The 25,780-nt window shown below is 42.6% G+C and overlaps 1 protein-coding gene across 2 annotated transcripts in view; it reads right to left on the reverse strand.

Moving 5' to 3' along the window:
- LOC130120098 (myosin-9-like) overlaps window positions 1–25,780 on the reverse strand; it is a 41,415-nt gene that overhangs the window by 5,868 nt on the left and 9,767 nt on the right. Inside the window, exons 2-37 of one of the 2 annotated variants that reach the window (XM_056288717.1) lie at window positions 21,470–21,807; window positions 19,305–19,461; window positions 18,195–18,222; window positions 17,892–17,985; window positions 17,165–17,182; window positions 15,060–15,152; window positions 14,898–14,961; window positions 14,578–14,676; window positions 13,661–13,804; window positions 13,378–13,473; window positions 12,857–13,128; window positions 12,113–12,286; window positions 11,672–11,845; window positions 11,260–11,374; window positions 9,884–10,071; window positions 9,203–9,324; window positions 9,035–9,104; window positions 8,759–8,919; window positions 8,442–8,550; window positions 8,157–8,288; window positions 7,593–7,799; window positions 6,330–6,467; window positions 6,015–6,138; window positions 5,697–5,868; window positions 5,201–5,413; window positions 4,835–4,979; window positions 4,464–4,670; window positions 3,954–4,058; window positions 3,547–3,699; window positions 3,065–3,313; window positions 2,632–2,844; window positions 2,171–2,383; window positions 1,711–1,872; window positions 1,456–1,584; window positions 1,139–1,227; window positions 278–401 (exon numbers count right to left, since the gene is read on the reverse strand). In XM_056288717.1, the coding sequence (XP_056144692.1) occupies window positions 278–401; window positions 1,139–1,227; window positions 1,456–1,584; window positions 1,711–1,872; window positions 2,171–2,383; window positions 2,632–2,844; window positions 3,065–3,313; window positions 3,547–3,699; window positions 3,954–4,058; window positions 4,464–4,670; window positions 4,835–4,979; window positions 5,201–5,413; window positions 5,697–5,868; window positions 6,015–6,138; window positions 6,330–6,467; window positions 7,593–7,799; window positions 8,157–8,288; window positions 8,442–8,550; window positions 8,759–8,919; window positions 9,035–9,104; window positions 9,203–9,324; window positions 9,884–10,071; window positions 11,260–11,374; window positions 11,672–11,845; window positions 12,113–12,286; window positions 12,857–13,128; window positions 13,378–13,473; window positions 13,661–13,804; window positions 14,578–14,676; window positions 14,898–14,961; window positions 15,060–15,152; window positions 17,165–17,182; window positions 17,892–17,985; window positions 18,195–18,222; window positions 19,305–19,461; window positions 21,470–21,796 (5,280 nt within the window). In that variant the 5' untranslated portion in view covers window positions 21,797–21,807. The remainder of the gene's footprint in view (window positions 1–277; window positions 402–1,138; window positions 1,228–1,455; window positions 1,585–1,710; window positions 1,873–2,170; window positions 2,384–2,631; window positions 2,845–3,064; window positions 3,314–3,546; window positions 3,700–3,953; window positions 4,059–4,463; window positions 4,671–4,834; window positions 4,980–5,200; window positions 5,414–5,696; window positions 5,869–6,014; window positions 6,139–6,329; window positions 6,468–7,592; window positions 7,800–8,156; window positions 8,289–8,441; window positions 8,551–8,758; window positions 8,920–9,034; window positions 9,105–9,202; window positions 9,325–9,883; window positions 10,072–11,259; window positions 11,375–11,671; window positions 11,846–12,112; window positions 12,287–12,856; window positions 13,129–13,377; window positions 13,474–13,660; window positions 13,805–14,577; window positions 14,677–14,897; window positions 14,962–15,059; window positions 15,153–17,164; window positions 17,183–17,891; window positions 17,986–18,194; window positions 18,223–19,304; window positions 19,462–21,469; window positions 21,808–25,780) is intronic. The other variant, XM_056288718.1, reaches the window with a different exon arrangement.

Consider the following 25,780-nt stretch of genomic DNA (forward strand, 5'->3'; position numbering starts at 1 on the left):
AACAGCAGTTAGTCCTCAACCCAATCTGGCAAAATAAATCAATAAATAAATAAATGCATAGTGTGTTGTACAGTATTTTATCTGATGCTCTAATGCAAAGGGACTTAGGTCGGATCCTTTCCATGCACCCGACTACGACACTGAACCTGTACTTGCTACTTCATCCTAAAACCATGAGGTCTCTCCAACTGGATGGTGGATTTTCAAATCCAGTTTAGTAATAGCGTGGCTATAATCACAAAGCTCTTATCCAGCCCTTTTTCGTCCATTTGCTGACCTGCAGGATGGCTCTCTTCAGCCTGTCGTTGACCAGTTCCGTGTTATTCTGCTCCTCCTCAAGCTCCTCCTCTAGCTGAGCAATGCGGGCCTCCAGCCTTCTCTTCTCCTCCGCAATCTGCGCACTGAGGAATGAGAGAAGACGACGGGTGAGCGGAGGGACATTAAGGGAGATGAGGAGGGAAGCATACGAGAGGATGACAGTGTTCGTTTCATAAAAGGGACTAAGACAACATTCATCCATGATCATTTCCATGATGAAAACAAGCAGATTAATAAAAATTCACCTTTGTTTCTAAACCAGGATTCAGGCAAAATGACTTCGAGGCAGGAATGATCAAATTTGTTTTTAAAATCAATGCAGTAAGACGGTATTCAAATTTCTTGGCAAAACACTACTACGAAAGCTGTTTGTCAAAGTTAAATGGGACGACAGCAAAATTAAAATTCACCCTTGTACAAAAAAAAAGGGGAATACATTTTTTTTTTACCAAGGCAAATTTTGATTATTATTATTATCATCATTAGTAGTATAGTAGTAATATTATTCCCCATCCCCCATGGAAAAAAGGCCATTGAATTTTTTTTTATACTGTATTTATGTCAACATAAGTAACACTGGAGGACAACACATCAAAAATCAGTTCATCAGTAGGACATGCAGACACTAGCATAGTATTAAAAAATTTGGTGATGTAGTGAGACCATCAGTCAACTACAAGCCCTTGTGACAGCAGGCATCCGATTGGCTAAAAAGTTCCTGATCAAGACACCAAAACCCTTCGTGCCTGCATGGCTGCTGCTCTGTCATCTGCCCTGCAGTCTGAACAATAACGAGACACAAATAAAAGACTTGGCTTACTTCTTGCTGGCCTGGTTGTTAATCTCATCCTGTAGCTCGTCTCTCTCCTGCTGGGCCTGTCTTTTCACACGCTCTGCAGCTGCCAACTCCTGAAGAGGGGTCGATAAACAAATGATATGTTGGAACTGGTCAGTTTTTACAAGGGGTTGTGTTTTATTACAAGTACACAACGATGGGTAGGGAGAGACCCGAAAACAAAAAAATGTGAGGTTTGAATCAATTAATTTTATTTTTTGTTGCATTTTTGGAGTATGAAAATTCAAGTAAAGAGTTACAGGAAAAATGGGGCAGAATGAGGGACAGGTGTGTAAACTGACCTCCTGCATCTGGATCATGTCGGCCTCCATGCCCTTCAGCTTCTTCTCGGTCTCCTTGGCCTGAGCAAGGATCTCTTCCCTGGACATACGAGTGTCTTCTAGCTCCCTGATAAGTTCCTTCATCTGGGCCTGAGAACAGTAGAAGAGGGAGAAAAAACTCAGACCACAAAGGAAGAATAACCATATCAGTTATTTGTATAGCAATAAAGGCTAAGTTTTTTTATCCACGGTATCTTAACAAGCACACACACACACCTGGAGCTTCTTCAACTGCTTAAGGGCCTCGTCACGGTTCTTGTTGGCCATATCAATGGCTGCCTCCAGTTCCTTCAGGTCCAGTTCAAGCTTCTTACGGGCTGCCACGGCGACAGAACGCTGCTTCCTCTCATCCTCAAGCTCAAGCTCCATCTCTCGCACCTGTGGGGTAGAGATTCAATTTTAGTCATGTCCCTTAATGGAAAAGGGAAATAAGTGGGGTCTCCATGCACCATCCCTCTGAGAATAGAAAACACACTAATCCTAGATTACAGGCAGGATGGCATATTCATATATGTGCTGTGTTAGGATTATTGATGTTCTCTGGCTTGTGATCAGATAAAATATGGCAACATATCACATGCCAATGTTTTATGAGTTACAGTGGGAACTCAAAACCGAAGTCTTGGATGAGTATCTCTGTGTGAGTGAATAAGTATGTGTCGTGTCTGTAACATGCCTGTTTGATCAGTGCCCTCTTCTTCTCTTCACCCATCTCATCTCGTCCTGCCAGGTCCCTCTCGTACTGGGCCTTCATGGCCTGCATGTTGACCTCCAGGCGCAGCTTGGCATCCTCTGTGGCCTGCAGCTCATCCTCCAGTTCCTCCAGCTGGGTCCTCATCTCGTCCAGCTGCTGCTCCATGCCACGCTTGGACTTCTCCAGCTCATGGACCTGTAGGGCGGGGTAGAGTGAGGGCAACGATAAGGACTTGAGATAAGAGGACCATGGTAAGATGTGGGACTAATGGGAGAAAAGGCACGGATTTGACAGGTCAGGAGGAAAGTGTAGAAATGATTTTTCTGAGCACAAACACATGTAAGACCAGGAAACAAATATGTAAATGTACACAATACAGATGGATAGATGAGGAGATGGATATACTCCACTATATAGACCGAGACAAAGTACTAATGACTTACACTCTTGCCAACATCATCCTTTGAGGATACCAGGTCCTCCATTTCAGCACGCAGCAGTTTGTTGCTGCGGTCCAATTCATCCTTCGTGTCCATCAAAGATTCAAGCTCGCGGGTCAGAGCCAGGGCACGAGTCTCCTTCTCCCTTGCCTCAGCCTCAGCACGGTCACGCTCCTCTGCATAGCGTGCAGAGATGTTCTTCTCCTCTGCCAGCATCTAGGGAATATCCGAAAGAGAAACATTTCCTTAAATCATGTCATATGTATAAATGTGATTTCCCTGCTTTCCAACGTTACCTATGTGATAATTCTTTTGGAACCATGTGATGTATATAGAGAATGCTGCTCAAATATGTTTTTAGGATTCAAGCCCTCAACTTGAAAAACATTTTGTGTGGACTAACATTAACATTTTGGGAAAATACACATCAACTCACCTGGTCAAACTTCTTCTGCTTCTTCTCCAAGTTGGAGACGATCTGTCGGAGATGGTCCTGGTCCACTAGCAGGTCATCCAGCTCCTGCTGGAGACGCGTCTTGGTCTTATCCATCTTCTCAAAGGCAGCACACTTCTCCTCCCATCGCTGGTTCACTGCCTCCAGCTCCCTCTGAAGCTTCTTCTTCCCCTCCTCAGCATTCTCCAGACAGCCAGCTTCCGCCTCCACTTTCTTTTTCATGTCAGCAAGCTTTTGAGAGAGAGATACCGTTACTCGAAAGAGGTTTATAAAATGTGCTTGATCAGGTAATGGTTTTTCGTGGCCTATAAATGTACAGTAATCTGAATATTAGGTGTGGACAGAAACCTCTTGAGGAGTCTGTGGTTGCAGTGTAAAATGCCAACTACTCTGTTACAAATGACTCAAGTTGAACTGTTGATAGATAGTAAAGCATCAGGATGAGATCATGTGTTGTACTTTACCTGAGCCTGCACACTGAAAAGCTGTTTCTCTACAGATTTCTTGGCCTCTTCCTCCTCCTCCAGCTGCTCTCTCAGGCTGCTCTGATCATCTTCCAGCTGACGCAGACGTGTGTTGAGAGACAGCTTCTGGCGTGTCTCCTCCTGCAGCAGTTCCTGTTGTGAAAAGGAAGAGGCTGTAGGGTCAGTAAAAGACAGCACTAACACCAGGTTTGTTTCAATGTACAGATAAAAACATACCATGTGTGTGACTTGGGATTCTTGGTTACCATTGTGGCAAAAAGCTTCTTAAGCAATGATTTGTCTCACCATATAATTTAGAACTACATAGACAGATGATACCACCATGTAGTCAATATGCAGGACAATATAAAGCATGAAAAAAGAATCCGACTTTGGCCCAAGTATACCTGGACATCCTGTAGCTGGGACTCAACAGCAGAGCAGTCTTTTGTTGCCTTGATGGACTTGCCCTCCACCTCATTCAGCACGCTATTGACGTTGTCCAGCTCAGCCTACCAGCAAGACAGAGGAGAAAGAGGAACCCCATTGGCCTTCAAATATGGAATCAGACATAAGTGCATCAAAACGGAATAACAAACTTCACTGCATAGCACTTTTTAAACAGTTTTCAAAGTCTGTTAACATTAAAAACAGAAGACATTTTTTTTCAAAAATAAATTCCAACAAGTAAAACACACAAGCAAACAAACTGGATCAGAGTGGGGGGTAAAATAGAGGATAACAGAACATGTGAAATACAATATCAAAAGCAAAACAGCAATGATGAGTAATCTTCCATTAAAAACGAATAAGAGTTTCAGGTGGGGGGGGCACAAGTACAGATATACCTGGAATGGGACTTAAAAAAAAAAAAAGACGAAATCCTATTCCCCATCAATTCCTCCTGAGACACATACCTGTAGCTTGGTCAACTTTTCAGCCAGCTCCTGGCGCTGATGCTCAGTCTCGGCTTGTTTGACCAGCAGTTCCTGGACCTGGGCTTCAGCCTTCTTCCTGCGATGTTCAGAGTCTCCCTTACCCTGCATCAGCGTCTGCAACTCTATGGCCAGCTCGTTCCTCTCAGACTCCAGAGCCTGCTTGGCCTTGTCCACAGACACCTTGTTCTATATATTGAAAGAGGAAATACAACATTGAGTGCATCCTGTGATTTGAGAAGGTGTTTTTTTTTTTGGTTTGTTTTTGAGTTCATCAATTACACCAAAACAGGAGTTAAAGAGAAGTATGCGTCTTACTATGTGTATGGATGTGTTGTCGACGTATCCCTTACCCTCTTAGCTTGCTCAAGCTGCTCGTTGAGCTCATCAAAGGCCTGGCTGTGTTTCTGTCTCATCTCCACCACCTGCAGTTCGTGGACCTTGGCCTCTTCATCCAGAGCCTTTTTTAGATGAGTTACCTCAGTCTCACGCTTGGACCTGAGGGAGAACAGATACGAGGAGACAATGGGAATCAAACGACATAAGGATTCAGTAATAATGTGTTAGAGGCAACATAATTCTATGCAGGAGACTGCTGGGAAATTGGAACAATTTTTCTCAAAGAAAATTGTCATTTGAAGACTATAACAGCCTTTCATTTAAACATCGTTTCCATCATATTCCATGCATTTAATAATAGCTGCGCCAGGTGCCTCTACCTGAGCTCCTGCTGAGCTGCAGTGGAGTCCAGTGTGTCCTCCAGCTCTGTCTTGAGGGCCTCCAGCTCTTCTCCCAGGTCCCTGCGGTGCTTCTCTGCCTTGGTGCGAGCTTGTCTCTCAAGCTCCAGATCCTCTTGCAGTTCTGAGAGCTGAGCCTCCATCTCGCGGATCTTTTTCTGGGCCAAGTTCTTCTGGGCCGCCTCCTCCTCGATCCTGAGAGTAGAAATAGTGTAACAAAAATTAGATCGACAGCTTTCATGGCAGCGCTTTCCTTAAAACGTGGAAAACCCAGAATCTGACTGACAATTGCACCAAAGAACTGTTGTTTCCTGCAGACTCACAAATACTGAAAGCGTACTGGGGAGTTAATAAAAGAAATACTGCTGAGAAGAGTTGGAACAAAAGAGTGATGTCAAACATGGGCCCCTGTTGCATCACACAACTGCATCAAGGTATTTTGCTCCAGGGTCCATGTGCATACATATAATGCACATACCTGGCCAGGGCTGCCTGGAGCTCCTCTTCCTTCTTGGCAAGTTGGGCACGGAGCTCAGCAATCTGGGCCTGCAATTCAGCAATCTGGTCGTGGAGCTCAGTGGAGTCTCCTTCGAGCTTACGCCTGTTCTTCTCCAGCTCCTGGCGCTGCTTCTCCTCTCTGCGAAGACGGTCTGATAGACAAGAGGAAGAAGAAAAATTTTTTTGAGAGACCGTAGTACTAGATTAACTTTTTCCATCCTGGTGTAGTCGGAATGTTGGACCAATGTGATTTGTAATGACAACTGTTGAGTTGTGCATGCACGTCCTGTTCACCTACCTTCCAGGTCACTGATCATGGCTTCATGTTTGGTCTTGAGTTTCTGTAGGCTCTTGGATTTCTCCTCTTCCTCAGCCAGGTTGGTAGTAAACTCGGATATCCTCTCCTCGAGCAGTTTCTTCTCCTGTATTCACAATTATGTCAACAGGATTAAAATTCAAGAAACTATCACCTTGGGGTTGGTTACAGGTTCTTAGAGCAAGAAAAGTAAATACACTTTTTGGGGTGCATTTAAAAACAAACCATAATAAATTCATCTTTAAAACATCTTTACCATAAACCAGGGAGGCATAGCTTAAATTCTGTAAATCGGACCTTGGATAGTTTGTTGTTCTGGTCATCCAGCACCATAACATCCTCATCCACCTTCTTCATCTTTGCCTCTAAGGTCACCTTCTCCAGCTGGAGTCTCTGCCTGGCAGCCTCCTCCTCATCCAGCTGTTGCTCCAAGTCCTATTTACAGAGAGAGACGAGGGATGGTGAGTTCATGCAAAACTAATATGAGAAGGTTCATTTCAGTCAATCATGCATAGAGTGAGGTATTATGTATAATTTCCAAGTATTAAGTATATGTTAATAAGTGAGTGCTTGAAAGAGATACTCTGCCACAACAAGTGATGTTGTGGTAAATGGAAATGAAGATAAATCCAATGCTGGGTGGGTTGGCAAACACTAAATGGACTGCATTTATATAGCCTTTTCCAGCTGCTACAGCCACTCAAAGCGCTTTTACAATGAATGCCTCACATTTACCCGTGCACACACACAGATGGCGGTGTCAGCCATGCAAGAAACAACCAGCTCATCGAAAGCAGTTAGGGGTTTGGCGTCTTGCTCAGGGACACCATGACATTTTTTTTTTTTTTGTCAGGACGAGCCGAGAATTGAATCAGCAATTCTACAGTTAATGGACGACCTGCTCCACCTCCTGAGTTACTGCCAGCCCACATGGTAGTCAGTTATTACAGACAAATAACCACCTTGAAGATACAAAAAATAAATAAAAATTATATATTATTAAAGCATCAAGGTGGTTGTTTGCCTATAATATCTGACTGTAGCGTGGATTCCCGGCTGCCCATGAATTTGTTACATTGGTGTCAGAAGTGAGGTGGTGAGACCGTGAGGCCATTGGAAGTGCCTGTGCCCAGAGGCGTGAGGGAGCTGGTATGCTGAAGCATGGGGACGCGTGTCCCGAAACGGGGTGGGGTAGTGTAACGACCACAGATCTGTAGAGTCGCTAGCCCTTGGCTAACAGGTCGGACCCTTTAGTCAACTGGCTAGCACAGTCACCTGTGGTGCGGGCTACCCAGGTTCGGTTCCCGGCTGCAGCAGATTCCCAGCTACCTCCTGAATTCGCTACATTGGTGTGTGTGTGTGTATATATATATATGGTTATGAAGACGTCTTTAAGGAGATATATCCCTAAAGACTGTCTTCATAACTGTCATCAGTTTGAGATCCTAGTAAGCAAAGCCAATCTTTTGCACCTTATAGAAAAGTAAATAATCCCACAAAATAGATTGAGCCGAGTAAACAAGAGTTGCGTCATTTGAGTTGAGTCGGCTTTCCACTCACTGTAATGTTCTGCTGCATCTTCTTTTTCTCTGACTGTAGGTGGTTGGCACGCTCCTCCTCTTCCTCCACCCGAGCCTCCAGGTCATGGAGGATCTCCTCCAGCTCCTGCTTCCTGGCAGCCAGACGGGCTCTCATCTCTTCAGCCTCTGCGCAAAGCTCCGTTTCTGCCTGAAGCTGCTCCTGAAGGGCTAGTTTCTCAGCACTCAGCTACAAATAGAGCAGGAATATTAACGCTATGCATGGCTGAATTTTTATTTGACTAAGTTCTACAACTCTAGACTCCAGAGTTTTCAGCATGAAGAATAGAAACTTAAGATGTCAGGGTGCCAAGACAAAAAGACAACTTTAGCGTCATGCACTGTTTGGGATAATGAAGGCTCAACATTATTTTTGCTCTTCAGCCACTAAAGTGTCATTCAACCTCCATCAGCTGACTGTATATTTCATGACTGCTCTAAACTTATACAACAGATTAAACCGAGCTGTAATGTTAAGCCCTGACTAACAAAACAAGTCTTTGATGGAGACTTATGTAGATCAAGAATATGGCTCTCTTGGGTTCACCTGCTGCTGTTTGACCTCCATCTCCTCGAGCTGCTGCTGAGTATACAGATGCTTCTCTTTCACCTTGAGCAGCTCCTCATCCTTGGCCTGCATCTCCTCTTCCTGCCTGCTCACCTGCAACAGGGGCTTAACCTGAGGGGGGAGGAGTAAAAGAAGAGGAGCATGGATTTGACTCACAGAACAAGTGGGAGAGGATCGATACTTTCTGGATTCAGAATGAGAATTTAAAGTTAACTGCAGAGCTAGTTTACTGAGACACTGTACAAGCAGGAACGGTGTCTTTACCTTGGTGAAGAGTCTCCACCATTGCCAATTTCTGAGTTTGAGATAGGCAGCACAGTTCCTCTGGATCACCTTCATGGCAGTCAACTGCTGCTGCCTCTTAGCAAAAGCCCTACAAAGCAATTGTGGCCATACATTTAACAGAAAAATCACAGATAACAATAACATGTTGTAAAATAGAAAAATAGCACAGTTATACCCAACCATGTAGCAAAAAGGCAAACTGAATGCACATTTCAAATCAAGATTTTTGGTTTACAAGTTAAACTGGACGCTTGGCAGAAATGTAGTGGGATAGAGTTTGGTGGGGGTCTCCTTACTTCCGGGCCACATAGCCTCTGCACCAAGCCTGGAAGCTGATGATGACATCAGTGATTTTCATGTCTCTCTCCTCTTCCAGGTGGGCCAGCACTCCAGCCCTGAAGAATACTTTGCTTTGGCCAATTCTGTACAGGTTGGGATCCAGTTCCAGGCTTTTGATCTGACAGAAAGAGACAGAAACCCAAATCAATCCCTCTCTGGAACCGTTGTTTTCAGTCCAAGCATTGTGTTTCAGGACTAGATCTTATGGAAGTCACAGTATTGCATAACCTTACCATGAGCACGCAGGCCTGCTTGCCATCCATAAAACCCTTGGGGATGGCATTAGGAGTGAGGATCTCATACCTAGGGGTGACAAAGATGGTAGGGAATTTGTTTTCTCTCTATACAGTCGCACAACCCTGACAACATTGCTGCAAATTTTGTTCACATTTGTTCATTACCTCTGTCTGAACTCCTGGAAGACAATGCGGTTGGGGAAGCCCTGTCTGCAGATACGGATTCCCTCCAGAACTCCATTACACCTCAGCTGGTCCAGAACCAAGTGGGGGTCAAGTTTACCAGCCTAAGAGAAAAGAGTGAAATTTTATTTAGCAGTTTGGTCACATATAGAGATGCTGAAATATATACCCCCCTGTTGAATTTTTAATATGCATTATACAGCAGAGAATATTTCAATAAGCCAAGCATAGCCTCCTTTTTTTTTTCCATTGTTCATGAACCAAATCTCAACATGTAAATCACATTTTGCAACCCATCATAATGTTCACTTTTACACATCAGGCTGCCTGAAGTTAAAGTTCATTTGTTAAACAAATTAAAACAATGAAGCGGCTACTAGCTTGTTCCCAAGTAACTCCTCCCTTTCACATTGAAAAAATAATAGCAGTAGTAACACGTTGCACAAAAACCCGCAAGTTCCAGCATAAAATAGTATGTGCAACTCTGCTTTGGATGTGCTGCAATATCCTAAAAAGGTAGAAAAAAAATTATAAATCTAACAGTCAAAGAGTCTTGCATCATTAGTGAAGTGGCTGTGCCCCTGACATACATCGACAGCTTGTGTACATCTACAGTATAATCCAATCTATAAGCGAGCAGAGGTGAGGGCGTCACGACTGTACCTTTTTCTCATGGTTGGGGATGATGCAGCGCACAAAGTTGGGGTTGGTGTTCCTGAGGGTTGCCATGAGCTTGGACAGTTGCTCCTTGTACAGCTGGCCCACTGTGCGGAACATCCCTTTACGGGTTTTAAAGGCACCTGGCATCTCAGACATTCCAGCTACCTTATCCAGGCCGACGATACGATCCACTGAAAGAGCAGAACGAAAGAAACAGTAGAGGTGTCACATCAGAAGACATTTCAATTGGGCTGAACATTAAAAGAAAACAAATTGCACAGGTCACTAAAATGAAAAAAAAAACAAACAAAACTCTAATCTCTCCACCTCCTTCTGGTATATGTAAACCAGAAGAGACGAGGCAGACGTTTAGAAAACCAGAACTAGTGAAAAACCACACAAACGGAGTGAATGCAGAGGAAAGGGAAACAGAAATAGAGAGGGGGACGTACAAAATATGAGTAAAGCGTGGCTGGAGGGATTTAGATTCACACCATGACGGGCAGAAATTCAATGCAGTGTGTTTGTGTGTGTGTGTGTGTTTCAGTTGTCAAGACTGCTAATTTGTAGCACTTCAAATGACAACTATGTGTGGCACATTCTCAAAATACGCATACAGAATGCATCAGAGAGGGTGACAAACTTGGCAGTCGTGGCATATTTTTGTGACAACAAAACCAAACCCATGCATCATATACCCATCGCTGCAGTACCAATGATCAACACCAGGGGTCCCAAATCACACTATTACACAAAAGGGAGAGAAGGAGAGTTTCAGTGAAAGAGAACATGTGGTGAGGAGACCAGAAGGCGAGTCCTCACTAGACACAGAAGTTGGCGGAAGAAAAACAATTTATGCAACAAAAACTTTATAAAATTTAAATGCCGCACTTTCTTAGAGATAGCATGGGGGTCAGACATTGGTTTAAACAATTAGAGGGAAGCAATGGACAGTATGAAAGACTTATGCTGGAGGTATCCATGTAGAAAAAAAGTGTGATACACCACAGGAGTGAAGGGAAAAGATGAATAGATGTAAAAGAAACCTGGTCACCTGAGTCTGAGTGTAGGATAGGAAAACGTTGGTAAAAATAGGCTCTCTGACAACTCTTTACCTCTGAGACCCAGTGGAAAAAATGAGATTGACAGACAAAATGGGGCCATACACAGGAAGATACGGATAGAACCCAATGGACAGGAAGTGAAAGGGTGAAAACAAAGGGCCAGACACCAGACGATGAATATGAGAAAGAGAGAAAAGGCAACATAAAATGTAAAACAGGAAAAGACCCTGTGATACATAAGCAATTCCCACAGTAGACATAATCCCCTTGGAGTAATTCCAGTGTCGTCATAATAAATCCTTTGATTCAACTCACCATCCTTCCACAGCTCAGAGACAAATCTATCAGTGGACTGGTTGAGCAGAGTGGCCACATTATCATTCAGAGGGTCCATGTTCTTCATCAACCATTCATCAGCCTTGTAATCCACCTGAAGAACAGATACCGACAAAGAGATGAGTTATAGGAAGATTTTTATGGATAAATTTCCCTGATATCCAAGCAATATGGTCAGTGGTATCCTTCAACATATCCATGCAATATGTTGAAGGATACCACTGACCAACTGCTTCAAAGAGAGAGAGAGAGGAGGGTAAAACTTGATGCAACGCTAAAATGGGCTCCTTTAGAAAGCAATGCTAACTGAAGGACGTGCTATCCGGTACAGTGGTTTAACAGCCGATAAGAGGATTTATTATTCTCCATCAATCTTCCGCTTCCTTCTTACCTTGCCAGCATAGTGCATGATGCAGAAGTCTGCCTCATCCTTCAGTTTCTTGGGTTTATGGAACTTGGAGTGGGTGCCTTGCTCCTGGAGCACCTTCTCCACAAAGCTCTTGTCTGTGGCCTTAGGGAACCAGCATTCCTCATCCAGCAGAGCCAGGATACCAGGGGGACTGGCCTGGGGCAAGAGGAAAAAGTGAGTAGGTTTTAACAGAAAATAATAGGGAGGCTTGATACACTATCAGCATACGGGAAGTTTAAGTAGGGACTATGGAATTGACAGTTGAGAAAAACATTAGAAATGTTTGACCATAAAAACCAGATAAGCTTTACATGTATTCCCGCCTCCAGTTAGAAAAGAATGCCCCAATAAAACTTGATTCTGTGCCATGGCTGTCAAAGTAAGGAAATTAGATATTAAAGAGAACAAAGTTTGAATCCTCACAGGTTTCTCGATGAGGTCGATGCAAGGCTGCAGATCGAGGCCGAAGTCAATGAAGCTCCACTCGATGCCCTCCCTCTGGTACTCCTCCTGCTCCAGGATGAACATGGTGTGGTTGAACAGCTGCTGCAGCTTCTCGTTGGTGTAGTTGATGCACAACTGCTCAAACGAGTTCAGCTGGAAGAGAGAAATATGAATTAGCGCCACTGATCACAACAGAGTAACAATCGTTAAAACAGTTTGGATCTGATTTTGAATACCATTTTGAATGCATACATAATTTTGAGTGGCAAGTTTCTTACTATTTTATACTGAATCATGATGAAGGGCTGCAAAATTATGGCAAAAAGCTTGTGTTCACGATTATCAATCACAATTATTAGTCTGTTTCAAGAAACATTAATTTACTGCACATAAGGAACTCATAACATTAGCTGTAGTGAGTCTTTTTTTAACCTTATTCATCACTACCCTTTTTTCCCCCCCTCAAAAACACTCCATGTCGGGCTTCTCTTTCCTGTCCGTTACTGCCGATGTCCTAATTTTGGACACACAGGTGCACGTTGCATTCTCAAAGGTTGTTACTGGTCATAGACTTTCAGATACATTGAAAATATAATGCTAAGGCTTCATAATAAATTACATGATTATTAACTGTGGAAACATAAAATCTCCATATTTGATTATTTAACCTCAGTTACACAGCCCTATAATGACATATGCATCCAGTTTGCCGACTTAGTTTACCTCGAAGATCTCGAATCCAGCGATATCCAGGATTCCAATGAAAGAGGCTCCCTGTCTCTTGGTCTTGTCCAGGGCCTTGTTGATCCTCATGACCAGCCAACGGAACATTCTTTCATAGGTGGCCTTGGCTAGGGCCTCCACAGCGAACTCCGCCTGTTCCTGCGTCTGGGCCTTCTGGACATAGTCCCTGCCGACCTTGATCCTGGGTGACAGGATGGCCCTGGTGAAGTCTGTCACATTCATGCCCATCAGGTGGCAAACCTTCTGAGCAGCTGTAGCAGGAAGAGAGGGAGAGGAAAGATTAGTAAATAAATAAACACATAAATCAATAAACAGAAAGTCAGAAATAAGACGGATTGGAAAGAAGAAAATATTTAGACATAAGGATCATGTGACATAGTAGTCGGCCAATTAATTTTTTTCCCTCGTATGTTGATCACGGTGTGACCAGGGTTTAACAAATTTCTTGACAGAGGCAAACAAAGCACTTGGTATATGCTGAGGGATAATGTCTGCCATACCCGTGTTGTCAGGCATGGAGGCCTGGTCTGTGTGTCGCTCTTTCTTGAAGCTCATGTTCCCCAGCTGGAGAACAGAGGACACCACCTTCAGCATGCCTTCATGTGGAGAGAAAGTACCATAAATGTCATGGAAGCCCTTTTATAAATCAGATACCTCTCGTCACGGTTAAGCCATGCAACATACAATGAATGATATTCTATGATAACATTTTACAAATGCGATTTGAAAACAGTCTTAAGATATATTTGAAATATAATGATGGAGAAGAAACATAATACTTGCCAATCTGCTCATCCTCAGGTATGCCCATGATCCTCATGGCCTCTAGCGTCTCTGTAAACAGGTCCTTGTCCTGCTGCCCTGGAATGGTCAGGTTCCCATTGGACAAGAAACGGTAGTTGTTGTAGCCCTCCAGACACAATTCAGCTGAGGGACGGCAAGACAACATAAGAGACCAAGCAGATTTGTAAGACAGAAGTAGATAAGAAACTGAAAAAGGGGCTCTATGAAACTGTCAAAGAAGCAGTGTAAATTTAATTCGGAAAAATAACGAGTCGACAATCTTAACCCATAAGGAAAATGAGACAATATCTAAATAAAAGTTGACCTTTGTAAACAAAAGCTATAATTAAATATTACATTTCAGCATGGTTTAAATTCAAATTTTGCTTTTGTCTCATTTTCAGGTCACTGATGAACATTTTTCATAATAGTTTTTGTCAATGTGTCTAACACTGGAGGATTAGCCACCATTTAAGGGTTTGGAGTGAGATGCTAAACGGTAGAGGCTAGTTCCCATCGATGCAGAGAACGGTCAACTGAGCATGCGCAAGTACTCGTTGTCTCCGTTGTTTGGGTAGGTTAAGGTTAGGGTTAAAGTTAGCTAATCAGACGCAGAGCAGGGGTGGGTCTTCCTAGAATCCTAGCGCCTGGATGCTACGCGGGGCGTGTGGAGGCGTGGTAGAGGCATTTTGCGCATGCTCAGATGACCGTTCTCTACTCCATTTCCGTTCTCTGCATCGATGGGAACTAGCCTCTACCGATGCTAAACACCACTACTACTATTACTACTACTTTCAGCTGCTCCCGTTAGGGGTCGCTACAGCGGATGCTAAACACCACTACCACCTTGAATTAAATTTCTTTGCTCCAACTCTGGAACATTAACCCAAAGTTGGCCCATGCAATGTGTTGCTTACAGCGCATCTTGTCTCCTGCCCCTGTCAGCATGTAGTAGAAAACGTGGAACGTCCTCTCATCTTTGGCCTGGCGGATGGCACGGGATTTCTCGAGCAAGTCTAGTGGGTTAATGATTCAAGGACAAATTCTGACACTCGTGAATATCTTCTTGTCAGTTTGTGTGTTTTATATACCACAACAGTGAGAAAATTCTCCAGTTCCTACCGCAAACCAAGATTATTAAGAGGGAGAAATGTCAAAAGTAGGACGCCGTGCCGATGTCATTTAAAGTTTTCCATTTAAAAAGTAAAATGTCAGCTAAATCATATAACAAGGATACAGGTTTCAATGTTGGCTCCAACAATGTAACCGTTGACGTCAAAGTTGATTCTGATGAACTTCCCCTGGAGAAGAGCGAAAAGGAATTAAATACAAGTACAACAGATACTAAATCATGATAGAAAAAAAAAAGTACTCAAGAAAGAGTAGCTTCAATTCTTACAAATCTGGAGGAGTTGTCATTCTTGACAGTCTTGGCATTTCCAAAGGCCTCCAGGATAGGGTTAGCCTGCAGCAGCTGCTTCTCCAGCTCCCCCTGGTGGATTGGAGGAAGAAAACATTGCAAATCTTGAGAACATTGTAAGTCTAAATCTACCCGCCAACTCTATAATTACAGGAATCGTATAGACCGCTGTGGATTCTGTTGTTCAGTTACAGGTTATGACATTTTTATCGTTTCTCAGCAAGGGGGAGAAGATCAAACATGACCCCCATGACTCACACGGGTGATTAATTGTTGTGTATTGTGAGCACTTTGTATTTCATCTGCTATTCATTAACTGGATCATTTCATAGTGTTCAGTTTTTCCACACCAATAACTATGCTGGCAAAGTTGGATGTATTAATGTTAAATACTTACTTTCTGCTATGAAGAGAAAACAAAAGGGGACCAAAAACATGCAATGTACAATTAAAGAACACATACACACAAGCGGGGGTTCCACATACATACGTTCTATACACACACAAACACACAACGCACACATGCATTTATCCACACATAATTCAAGGTTAGTGCCAAAACCCACAAAACACCCAATGACCCTGTGAACCTCATCAGTAACCCGTCACCTTTTACCCAAAGCAGAATAACCCGAAGAACCCGCACCCAGAACAAACGCCCCCATACCTTAATCTCCCCCAACATACATAATCTGCCTGCTACAACCTGCTTAAATCGTTTCTGTCAAGCCATTCTGCCTTACAGAGGAGCAAGTACGCTTCTTCATATAAGCTGTATGCAATAAAAAATCCACAGAGTTCTGGTCATGTCTATTATTAACAAGTTTTCCCCTCAACTTTTCTCCAGGACCGATTTGCTGAGCATGCATTTGCCGCTCTAGCAGCAGTTTTGCATCACATCATCACACCTAGGAGGTTCCAAGTATAATTGCAGTTTCCTGCTTTTGGGCCCCCTGGATGCCACTATAAGAAAAGGACCGAGGAGAGTACTTTCACACAAGTCTTTTCAACCACTAGAAAAAAATTCAATGAAACCCATCCTGTATAAACAGCAAATGACACTAGTAAACATCCAACAGCTGCTGTTGCACAATTCTATAAACACCGGCCATATGTTGTATATTGGGATTGAAAATAATTTATCCCTGTCACCATCTTTTGTCAAGGATAAATGTCACGGGCAAGGGAAAAATTTAACTATGAGGGGCCATTGGACTTCTCAACTTTGCCGCAAGTCTCAAGGTCCTCTTTATTAAGCTCCATACATCTTCAGTTAGCCGACTGAAAAAAAATCACTGACCAACATCCAGCGATCATCACATCCATTCTGAGCAGGATGACTAAACTGACCCCAGACCAGTATTTCCTTCTGAGATGGAGATAAATGCAGATCCACAAATAAACTTCCAGTAAGACACAAGCATACACACCAATACAGACAGGCCATCACAAGTACACACAAGCTAAATGGCAAATCGGCATCTGTCCAGAGATCCATATTATGGCCAGGGAATAAAGAAAGATGTTGGGAACATTAAGAACTCTGGACACACACCTACTGCCAAAGCAAAAAAAAAAAAAAATATATATCTATATACGTATATGTAACGCACACAAATGACAGGGCAAATACCCAAGCATATTGTATTTTCTGGACCCACAAGTGCACAGAGTAGCAGTATAAATTTTGAAAAATTCAGCCAGACATAATTTAAGTGAGGACCTTATCTCTAAAATGCATGTCCTGACAAGGATCTGAAGATACGGATAGTAAAATTGCTCCAATCTCCGCTCTTCCCCTGCTCCCCCAACAGTTATCCTGGTATTGTCTGGATGAATTTTTCACCAGAGAATGTACAGCTGTCACATATCTACAAAAAAAAGTTTCCTGCCTACTTCCTATTGGCTGGCATGTCATGTGACCTCTGACCCTCAGCATCAAGTGACCCACCATAGAGCACACTCCAGCAGCAAAGGGAAAGAGGGAGTGAGAGGAGGAGGAGGGAGAGATCAAGGGAAGAGGGTGATGACAAAAGCAGAGGGCCAGGTAAAATGAGCGAATGGAGGGAGAGAGGGTAACTCACATGTGACAGGAACGAGCTCTGTTGATGGGAAGAGAGAAATACAACAACCTCAAAAGGGATGATAAATACTGATGTGGCGTCATTAAAACCCAATGGCAGCTTTCAGCAGGAGACCGTGTCCCGTTATAAGGCCAACAGACCAGCTATAAGCACTGCAGGTTTTCCCAATGGCGTCTGACACTATGCTAAACCAGTATATACGAAAGGTTTTATTTGTCGGACAGCTGCAGCAATGACAGCGAATGGAATTTATTACATGTGTTGTAAGGCATCGGGCCTACATAAAATATCAACCTGGTGCCAAGAAGTGTCAGATCACATTTTAAACCTGTAGTGTTGTTTTGCTGTGCCTTGGGGCCATTTAATTTGATCACAAGCTTATTTTGTGTTCTATGGCAGCCTCACTAAAACCACTGAAAATGTTTGTGAAATTAGCTGTCCAAATGTTACGAGGAAGTGAAAATGGTGTAATGCACGCTAGTGGCACTGGTTTATTCTCACATACGCACACAATACAGTCACAATACAAAATTGGTTGATAAGAGTGATAGTAGAGGAACAGTTGAGAGGGAAAGGTGGCATCTATCAGATGACCGTAGAGAGAACATGGGAAACCTGGTTCACTTCAACACAGTTGACTGCTCTGAGTAGAAACAGAAAAAGCAAAGGAGTCGAGATGTGATGTAAGAGCAGATGAAAAAGGAAAGACTGGAGGATGTACACTGACCTGGTCTTTTTTGGTCTTGTGGGAGGAGGCCACATGAGCCAGATACTGAATGACCTTCTTGGTGTTCTCTGTCTTACCAGCACCAGACTCTCCTCTGTAGCAGTGACGGGGAGAAAGAGACAAAAGATAGGGAAACGGACGGTGAACGAGAGAGACAAACCAAGTGTCAAGAGAGCGAGAGGAAAAAGAACAAGAGGCATGAAGGGAATGACAGTCAAGATATGACTCGTAACAAAATTGGCCATTGCGTGGTTCAGGAAGTGTTGCCATTTCATGTAAGTGTGTGCAGTATAAACAACTTACGTGCACAGAATAGACTGGTCTTCACGATCTGTGTAGAAACGTTGAAATAATGATTACATAGCCTTTTACAGTGTAACATCATATCAAAATGAGTGCATGCAGTGAAATTTCCATTCCATAAAATAGGCAATGTGCATTTTTCTTTAATCTCTATAGCACATACAGTTATTGTCTCTGCAACAGGATGCACAGTTGCCACAGACAGGAAATCAATATCCGGCTTCCTGTGGCTGGAAAGGCTGCTGCCTGCCTTTAAAATTACTGGCTAATTAACTATCACCTCCTATACTGTGGTCTGAGTTCTATCCTGAAGCCAAACATGGAGAAAAGAAGCACTGGCAGGACAGGAGTCGGGAAGTCTGGACTGCGAGCATCACAAAAAAAACACAGGCCTCTCTGCAAATCAGCATAACAGAGCCCGAGAGCCAAATGAAACATGCATCCTTCTGATACCGTCATGACCTTTCCTCTGCAAGCACAAATAAGCGACCCCCCCCCCCGCACCAAACTTTTTTCTAGTTCATAACACATGTTAAGACCATTTTTGATATTTTTCCTCATTATGAATGCTGAAGGAATTTGTTGTTGATTCTTTGAAATTATCACATATGGAGAAGTTTAACAAGAAGTGGAGACTACGGCTCTACAGCTTCTCTTAAAAACGGCCAGTTTTAGGAATTAAGAGCATGTGGCATTTAGTAAAGCCAGTGAGGCAAGTTAAAGTGGATCCAACGCCCTCCAGATACAGACCCCCGGAGCAGTTTTTACCAAAAGACCAAAATAAATATATGATCAATTCTAATTTGGCTCATGGAAGGCGAAAAAAAACATTTGAAATGCATGAAACTATCCCCTCAAGGAGTCACGTGGTTTATATCTCTCGGTGGATCTACTCTGAACACAATAGAGTAGTGTACAGTCAAAGTTTTAGAGGAACTACATTACAGGATATTAGCTGAGAGTGAGCCTGTGAAAAATCAAAAAATGCAAATTATGCAGTACATCATAACAGACATCACTACACGTTTCTCCACTAAGGCTTCTGCCGCTCAGGTGAGCAAATCATTATAGTGGATTTGTTTTTAGTTAATGGCTGGAAGAGCAGCATACCTTGCATCATGCTTCTGTAGGATGTGTCAGTGATGGCATAGATATGAGGAGGCATCTCATGTCTCTTCTTGCCCTTGTACATATCTACAATCTCCTCCGAGTAGATGGGTAAGTTCTTGTAGGGGTTTATCACCACACAGAAGAGACCAGAGTACGTCTGCAATACAGTGACAGCTCATGTTAGTCATTCCATATACTCTTTATATCAACAGTTTAAGAAATACAAGTAGTGTGACAGATTCTTAGGTGGAGGTGAGTGAAAACTGAGGTTTGCCTGTCTTGCACAGGGCTGAGTACTTATCAATCTCAGGGCAAATCCTTAAAGATGCGAGTGCAGAGAATTACAAGTTAAGACTACTGTGAAGTCAGGACTGGAATTATGAGTCATTTCATACATATTTATGCAACAGAAGGCATGATCAAAGTAAAAAAAAAAAACACACACACTGAAGTTGTATGTTGTAGGACGGCTCACATAGAAGACTAAAAACTGAAAACTCATGTTGGTTATTGTTCAGACAATATAGTGACTTCCTCCTCTCACCTGGGAATTTGGGCCAACAATTTATGATCTCAATTTCTCTCAACTCCCCAGGTCTCCCCCTTGCTCTTACATAATCCCTGCCTAATTTAACCCCACCCTTGCCATTACATAATCCCTACCCAATTCAACCCCGCCCTAAATCAAGGTAAAATTCACATCCATCTTTGGAGGAGTGAAATACTCAAGTTCAGAAGTCTAAAGGGTGACACCATCTCCTCCGTGTTCAGGCAAACATGAAAAATTCTGTATTCCCTTTTATGAAAATCCCCCTAGATGGTGTATCTGGCAAGACTAGCGTCCTCCCAAAAAATGTCTCTTTCGGCATTCCCGCACTGCCCTCCCTACATTTCTGTATCCTGTAGTCATCAATTCCCACCACCTTTCCCTCCTCCTCGCCCCTTCTATCAAGAGGGGGCCATTATAGAGGGTATGTAGCCTGGAATCAGTCATTTGAATCACCAAAGAAAAATGGCGAGCATGTGTGTGTGTGTGTGTGTGTGTGTGTGTGTTTAGATGGTGGGACTGCTGTCGTGAACAGGTCAAAACACATAAAAACATGCAAGCAAATCACTCCCAGCCCAGGATGCAGGGATAAATGGCATTAATTATGGGGGCACCAATAACAATTACAGTGTGATTTACATTCCTTAAACACTTCACTTCCATCTCTGCCAGGAATTGGTCTCTGAAGCCAGACCCCCAACCTATGCCCCCCCCCAACCCTACAGCTATGCCCGCCCTCTCTCCTTTCATCCCTCCCAGGCTTTCTCCATCTTGCCCCTTAGGAGAGCATTGTTTCCTGCAGCTTCCTGTTTACAGTGCAACTCCAAAAGGAGAAATTGAGAGAGGGAGAAAAGAGAGAAAGAGGGTAAGACCTAATACCAATCTCTTACCAGCCTTGCACAAACAGATCACAATTGCTTCGTGGTGAATTTCCATACAATAGTTTGTCTGAAGACAATCGGATTTAATGGGATGATTAGGAGGTTATCGTAAGAGGGATGAGTCAAGTTGGAAGCTGACTTTGGCAGACCCTGGGTTTTGATACGGGCTAAAAAATAAAAATAAAATCCATAGCCATATGGGTATGATTAACATCAGTCATCATACTGTGTTTGAGTAATAGGCCATACAGTGGGGGTATAGGGGACACTGAGAACTGAGAATGATCAAATTAACAAATACACTGCTTGATGGTTACAGTAGTTTAAAATTATAGTGGAAGGTGGATAAATAACGTACTCTGGGTCAACTAAAGATGAAATATTTTACGTGATGAAATATTTTACATTTCAGGCATGAATATAAAGTAGTTTTTCCTCATTCATCCTGTTAAGTCTGCCGCAATAGCACGGAAATAAGAAACGGCTAAAGATGATGTTACAACAATAGTAAGATTTGCCCCAATTACTCAAAAGTTAATGCATCATGTTTTCACGATGTGTTTTTCTTCTTGGAAATTTAAATAAAATTTCAGTTGTGCGAAAACATGAACTGGAATGCAGACAAGGATGTGCAACCGACTGACCCCACACACACCCCTGCATTAAACTACAGAGGAAATGACATGGGAATAAATGCAGTGTCTCAGTACTATGGCATGACTGCTCCATATACTCACATAGATGAGGCCGGAATAGTACCGCTCTTTCAGGTTGTGCAGCACAGAGGCCTCATTCAGGCAGGTGAGCTCAGCCATGTCCTCCACTTTGCTGAACTTGGGTGGATTCATCTTCTGGATATCGTCCTTGTTCACCTTCACCTTCTTACCAGAGTCTGCCAGCTCCACCATGCACTCATCGCCGCGCTCCTCCTTCACCGAGCCAGCCTCAAAGCCCAGACGCTCCGATGGTACCCACACCAGCTTTTTGGTGGCCCAGTCAGCCTGTGCCAAGGGGTTGTTGACCAGATTGCGGTCCACATACAGGAACTTGTCTGCGTCCGACATGGTTGCTGTGGCTGGGGGAGAGAATCAAAGAGAGCACACATATCTGGTTAGTACTGTGAAGAAAAATACTACAAACAAACATTGACAGAGCAGACACCCAGACAAGGACATTCCTTTTGGTTATCACTCTAGTCAAAGTGGGTTTCCTGCTGATGCAACAAGATGAATTGAGTATGATCAATTTAAAAGTATCTTCAGCCATCAACACACAATACAATTACACTAATACATTTCCTTGATATCTAGTAGAGAGGAATCTGGGCTGCTGCCTGTGCAGCCTCTAAAGCAAAAAAAAAAAAATTCTTGTTCATTAGATGAAAACTTTCCCAATATTTCAACGTTATATAACCACTAAAGAATGCAAGAGTCACTGCTGATGGGAAGTAAAACAACAGGCGGAGTGCGCTCAGGTTAGGTCGGGGCAACATAAAACACAACCAAGTCACACCAGGCCCTCATGTTGCTTCTGAGCCAACCACTGTAGTTACTTGCCAGCTGCTATCACTCTCACCGCCAACATCTCACAAACATAGAATCAGAGTGCCCAAAAAAAAAAAAAAACTCCGTGGTAATGCACAACATGTACTGACAATTTCATTTTAATAAGCAGTTTGGGGAACGATTGTCGATTATACACTCAGAGGGCTGTCTTCAAACAATTTGTGCTTTTTCAATGGCATGTAACTGGTAACTAACAAGTTGTGGTGGTGGGAGGTTAAATGTGGAACTCTGGGATATCTGTCCAAGTGTAAAAATGAGCTCTGGTAGGAGGCAAGGTTCTCCGAGAACAGATTAGGCAGCAAAAAGAACACGTAAAACTAACCCCCCCAAAAAAAAAACGTAACATTAAAAGACCAAAATATATCGTTGATATCAATCAGTCTGCAGAGCCGCAATATTAAAAAAAAAAAAAAAACAAGCACACTGGCAGTGGTGAAAGAAATCTTGTACAGGCCAAAACACGACCACCTCAGCTCAGGTTGTTCAAACTTTTACCGCCCCTGACTGCTCATGGACCACATATCAGTGACAAGGAGGACTGCTGTGGGTTAACCCATATAGAAAGTGTGTAGACTCATATAACGAGTTTTGAGGAAAAGCAATAAAGTACGCTGCATAAACCTGAGCCCAGTCATCCAACAAGTGGGAGCTCAGAGGGGCCCAAGGCAATTATGTGTATGCATTTGTGCTTTCAGGTCCAACTTTAATGTCTCAATAGTCATTTCTTGCAAAAAATGAGCATAGCGAAACATTTTCCTACCTCTGCCAACCAAGACTTAACCCTACATGAATGTTCTTGTCAAGCAAGAGCTCCACGGATTAAAAAAAGCACATCATTTGTATATGCAATTGTTGCACATTCAAATGCAAATAAAATCATAGCATTACAGATCAAGTTCAGCCATGCCAGTCCACTCCTGGATATATTAATTATGACAAAACTTACTTGTTGGAAGGGTTTCAGTGCTATGTTAATACTTTTCCAGTGAAATCCAACATCCAACTGAAGATGCCTTAATGGAGCCAAGTCCTCTTATCCACACATTTAAAACAGAGCTTGTAACTTGTACAAACTAGTGCAAAACAATGCCATAGACACAACATTGTTTTGCATGGGTCCTTCAAACGCAACTCTCCAGTCGAGATCCATGACTTACTTTGCAATAATTTAACAGTAACAGTACTAACAAGTGCCATTTCAGTTTTGGAAAATTGAGGGCTAAAAAAATAAAAAAGCCATCACGGAGTACCCCAAGACTCTTTTCTGAGCACTACTATGTTTTCAGAACCAGTTTTATTTGGCCAAATATGTGGTCTACACATATACACAAGGAATTTGATTCCTGTTCGTCCATTGCTTTTCATGTACCCTAACTTTCTAGTCAATGGTAACTGCAATTTGCATATGAAACTGATCGTTTTTGGTCGTTAAGCAACTGTATTGTTTATAAAGGTGGGGATACCTGCAGTCAATTTAGACTGAAAAGGTCACTTAGTTGAGTGATGAAACATATGTCAATAAAAGTTGTATCCAACGTCCGGGTAGCGTAATGGTCTATTCCGTAGCCTACCAACACGAGGATCCAAGTTTGAATCCCCTCTGGCTTGGTCAAGCGTCCCTACATCCACAATTGGTCATGTCTGTGGGTGGGAAGTCAGATGTGGGTGTGTGTCCTGGTCGCTGCACTAGCGCGTGCTCTGGTCGGTCGAGGCGCCTGTTCTGGGAGGGGAATAGCCTGATCCTCCCACGCGCTACGTCCCCCTGGTGAAACTCCTCACTGTCAGGTGAAAAGAAGCAGCTGGTGACTCCACATGTATCGGAGGAGACATGTGGTTGTCTGCAGCCCTCCCCGGATTGACAGAAGAGGTGAAGCAGCAATCGGGAAGGCTTGGAAAAGTGGGGTAATTGACCGGCTACAATTGGAGAGAAAAAAAAAAAGGGGGGGGGTAAAAGTTGTATCCAGATGAACTGATTTAACCCTTTTTTGTTTTCTTACCTGGATTATTGACCATGCATCAAGATAATCTTTAATCAGTTATCACAGTATTTTAAGACTAATAATATCTTGTTGCCTTTTCAATCCGGATTCAGACCTAATCATTCAACAACTACTGCTCCCGTAAATCTTACTAACGACGTGTTTTCTGCATTTGATACTGGTAATCTTACAGGGGCTATTTTTATTGATTTCAAGAAGGCTTTTGATTTGGTTGATCACCATCTACTACATAATTGTATTCAGATGAACTGATTCAACCTTTGATTTTCTCACCTGGATTATTCAGCATGCATCAAGACATTACTGCATAAAGTTTATCCAGCTCAAAATGCACTATTATGGTTTAACTCTTATTTACCTAACAGAAAACAATGTGTTGTCCATCAAAGGAATAAGTCTGATTTATTTGTTCAACAAAGGTGTACCGCAGAGTTCGACGCTGGGTCCACTTCTTTTCTCTGTTTTTATTAATGATCTTCCTTTAATCCTTCTGTTCAACTACATGCAGATGATACTGCCGTTTATGCTTCTAAACCTCATTCACTGCAAATCCAAACTGCCCTTCAATACCTTGCAAAACTGGTTTTCGTCTAATAATTTACTGCTCAATAAAACAAAGTCTTACATTATGATCCTAAGTACAAGATATTGCCTTTAAACCAAATCTAATAATTGGATAATAATAATGTTGCGCAAACACAACATCCATTGCACACTGTCCGTCTTGGGAGAGAACCCTCCTCTGTTGCTCTCCCTGAGATTTCTTCCTATGTTTTCTCCCTGTTAAAGGCTTTTTTTTTTTTTAGGGAGTTGTTCCTTATCCGATGCGAGGGTCTAAGGACAGGATGTTGTTTTGCTGTAAAGCCCCTTGAGGCAAATTTGTAATTTGTGATATTGGGCTAGACAAAATTGACTTAACTTACTGTGTAATGGTGGTACTTCGCTGCATAGAGTTGATCAAACTAAATACTTGGGTTTATGGCTTGACTCTGAACTAAAATTCAAACCTCACACTGATCACGTTCTCTGCAAAATTAATTTTGGAACCAGTTTGTTATTTCATTCTAAAAACTGTTTTACATTTAATGTCCGAAAGAAACTTGCCTCACAACTGATATTTTATTTTTTTTAACCATACTGATGTTTATCAAAATGCCCCCAAAACTATCCTTCTACCCTTCAATACAGCATACAATAATCTATGTAGATTTGCTCTTGGGTGTTCCTTTAGCACTCATCACTGCAGAACGTACAACTCTCTTAAATGGTCTTCACTCAAGATAAGAAAATACATTCATAAGCTGTAATTAATCTTTAAATGTGTTCATTTCAACTACCCTCATTACCGACAAGTTCTTGGTACCGTATTCCTCAATATATCACTTGTGGGAGTCTACACAATACTAATTCTCAATTCCATTCTTCAGGGTTTAAAAACTGCTGTCCAGTACAGCCCGTTCACGGAATCTATGTCAAAACAGCC

Source organism: Lampris incognitus, chromosome 10 (genome assembly GCF_029633865.1).
Source record: "Lampris incognitus isolate fLamInc1 chromosome 10, fLamInc1.hap2, whole genome shotgun sequence".
Lineage (NCBI taxonomy): Eukaryota > Metazoa > Chordata > Actinopteri > Lampriformes > Lampridae > Lampris > Lampris incognitus.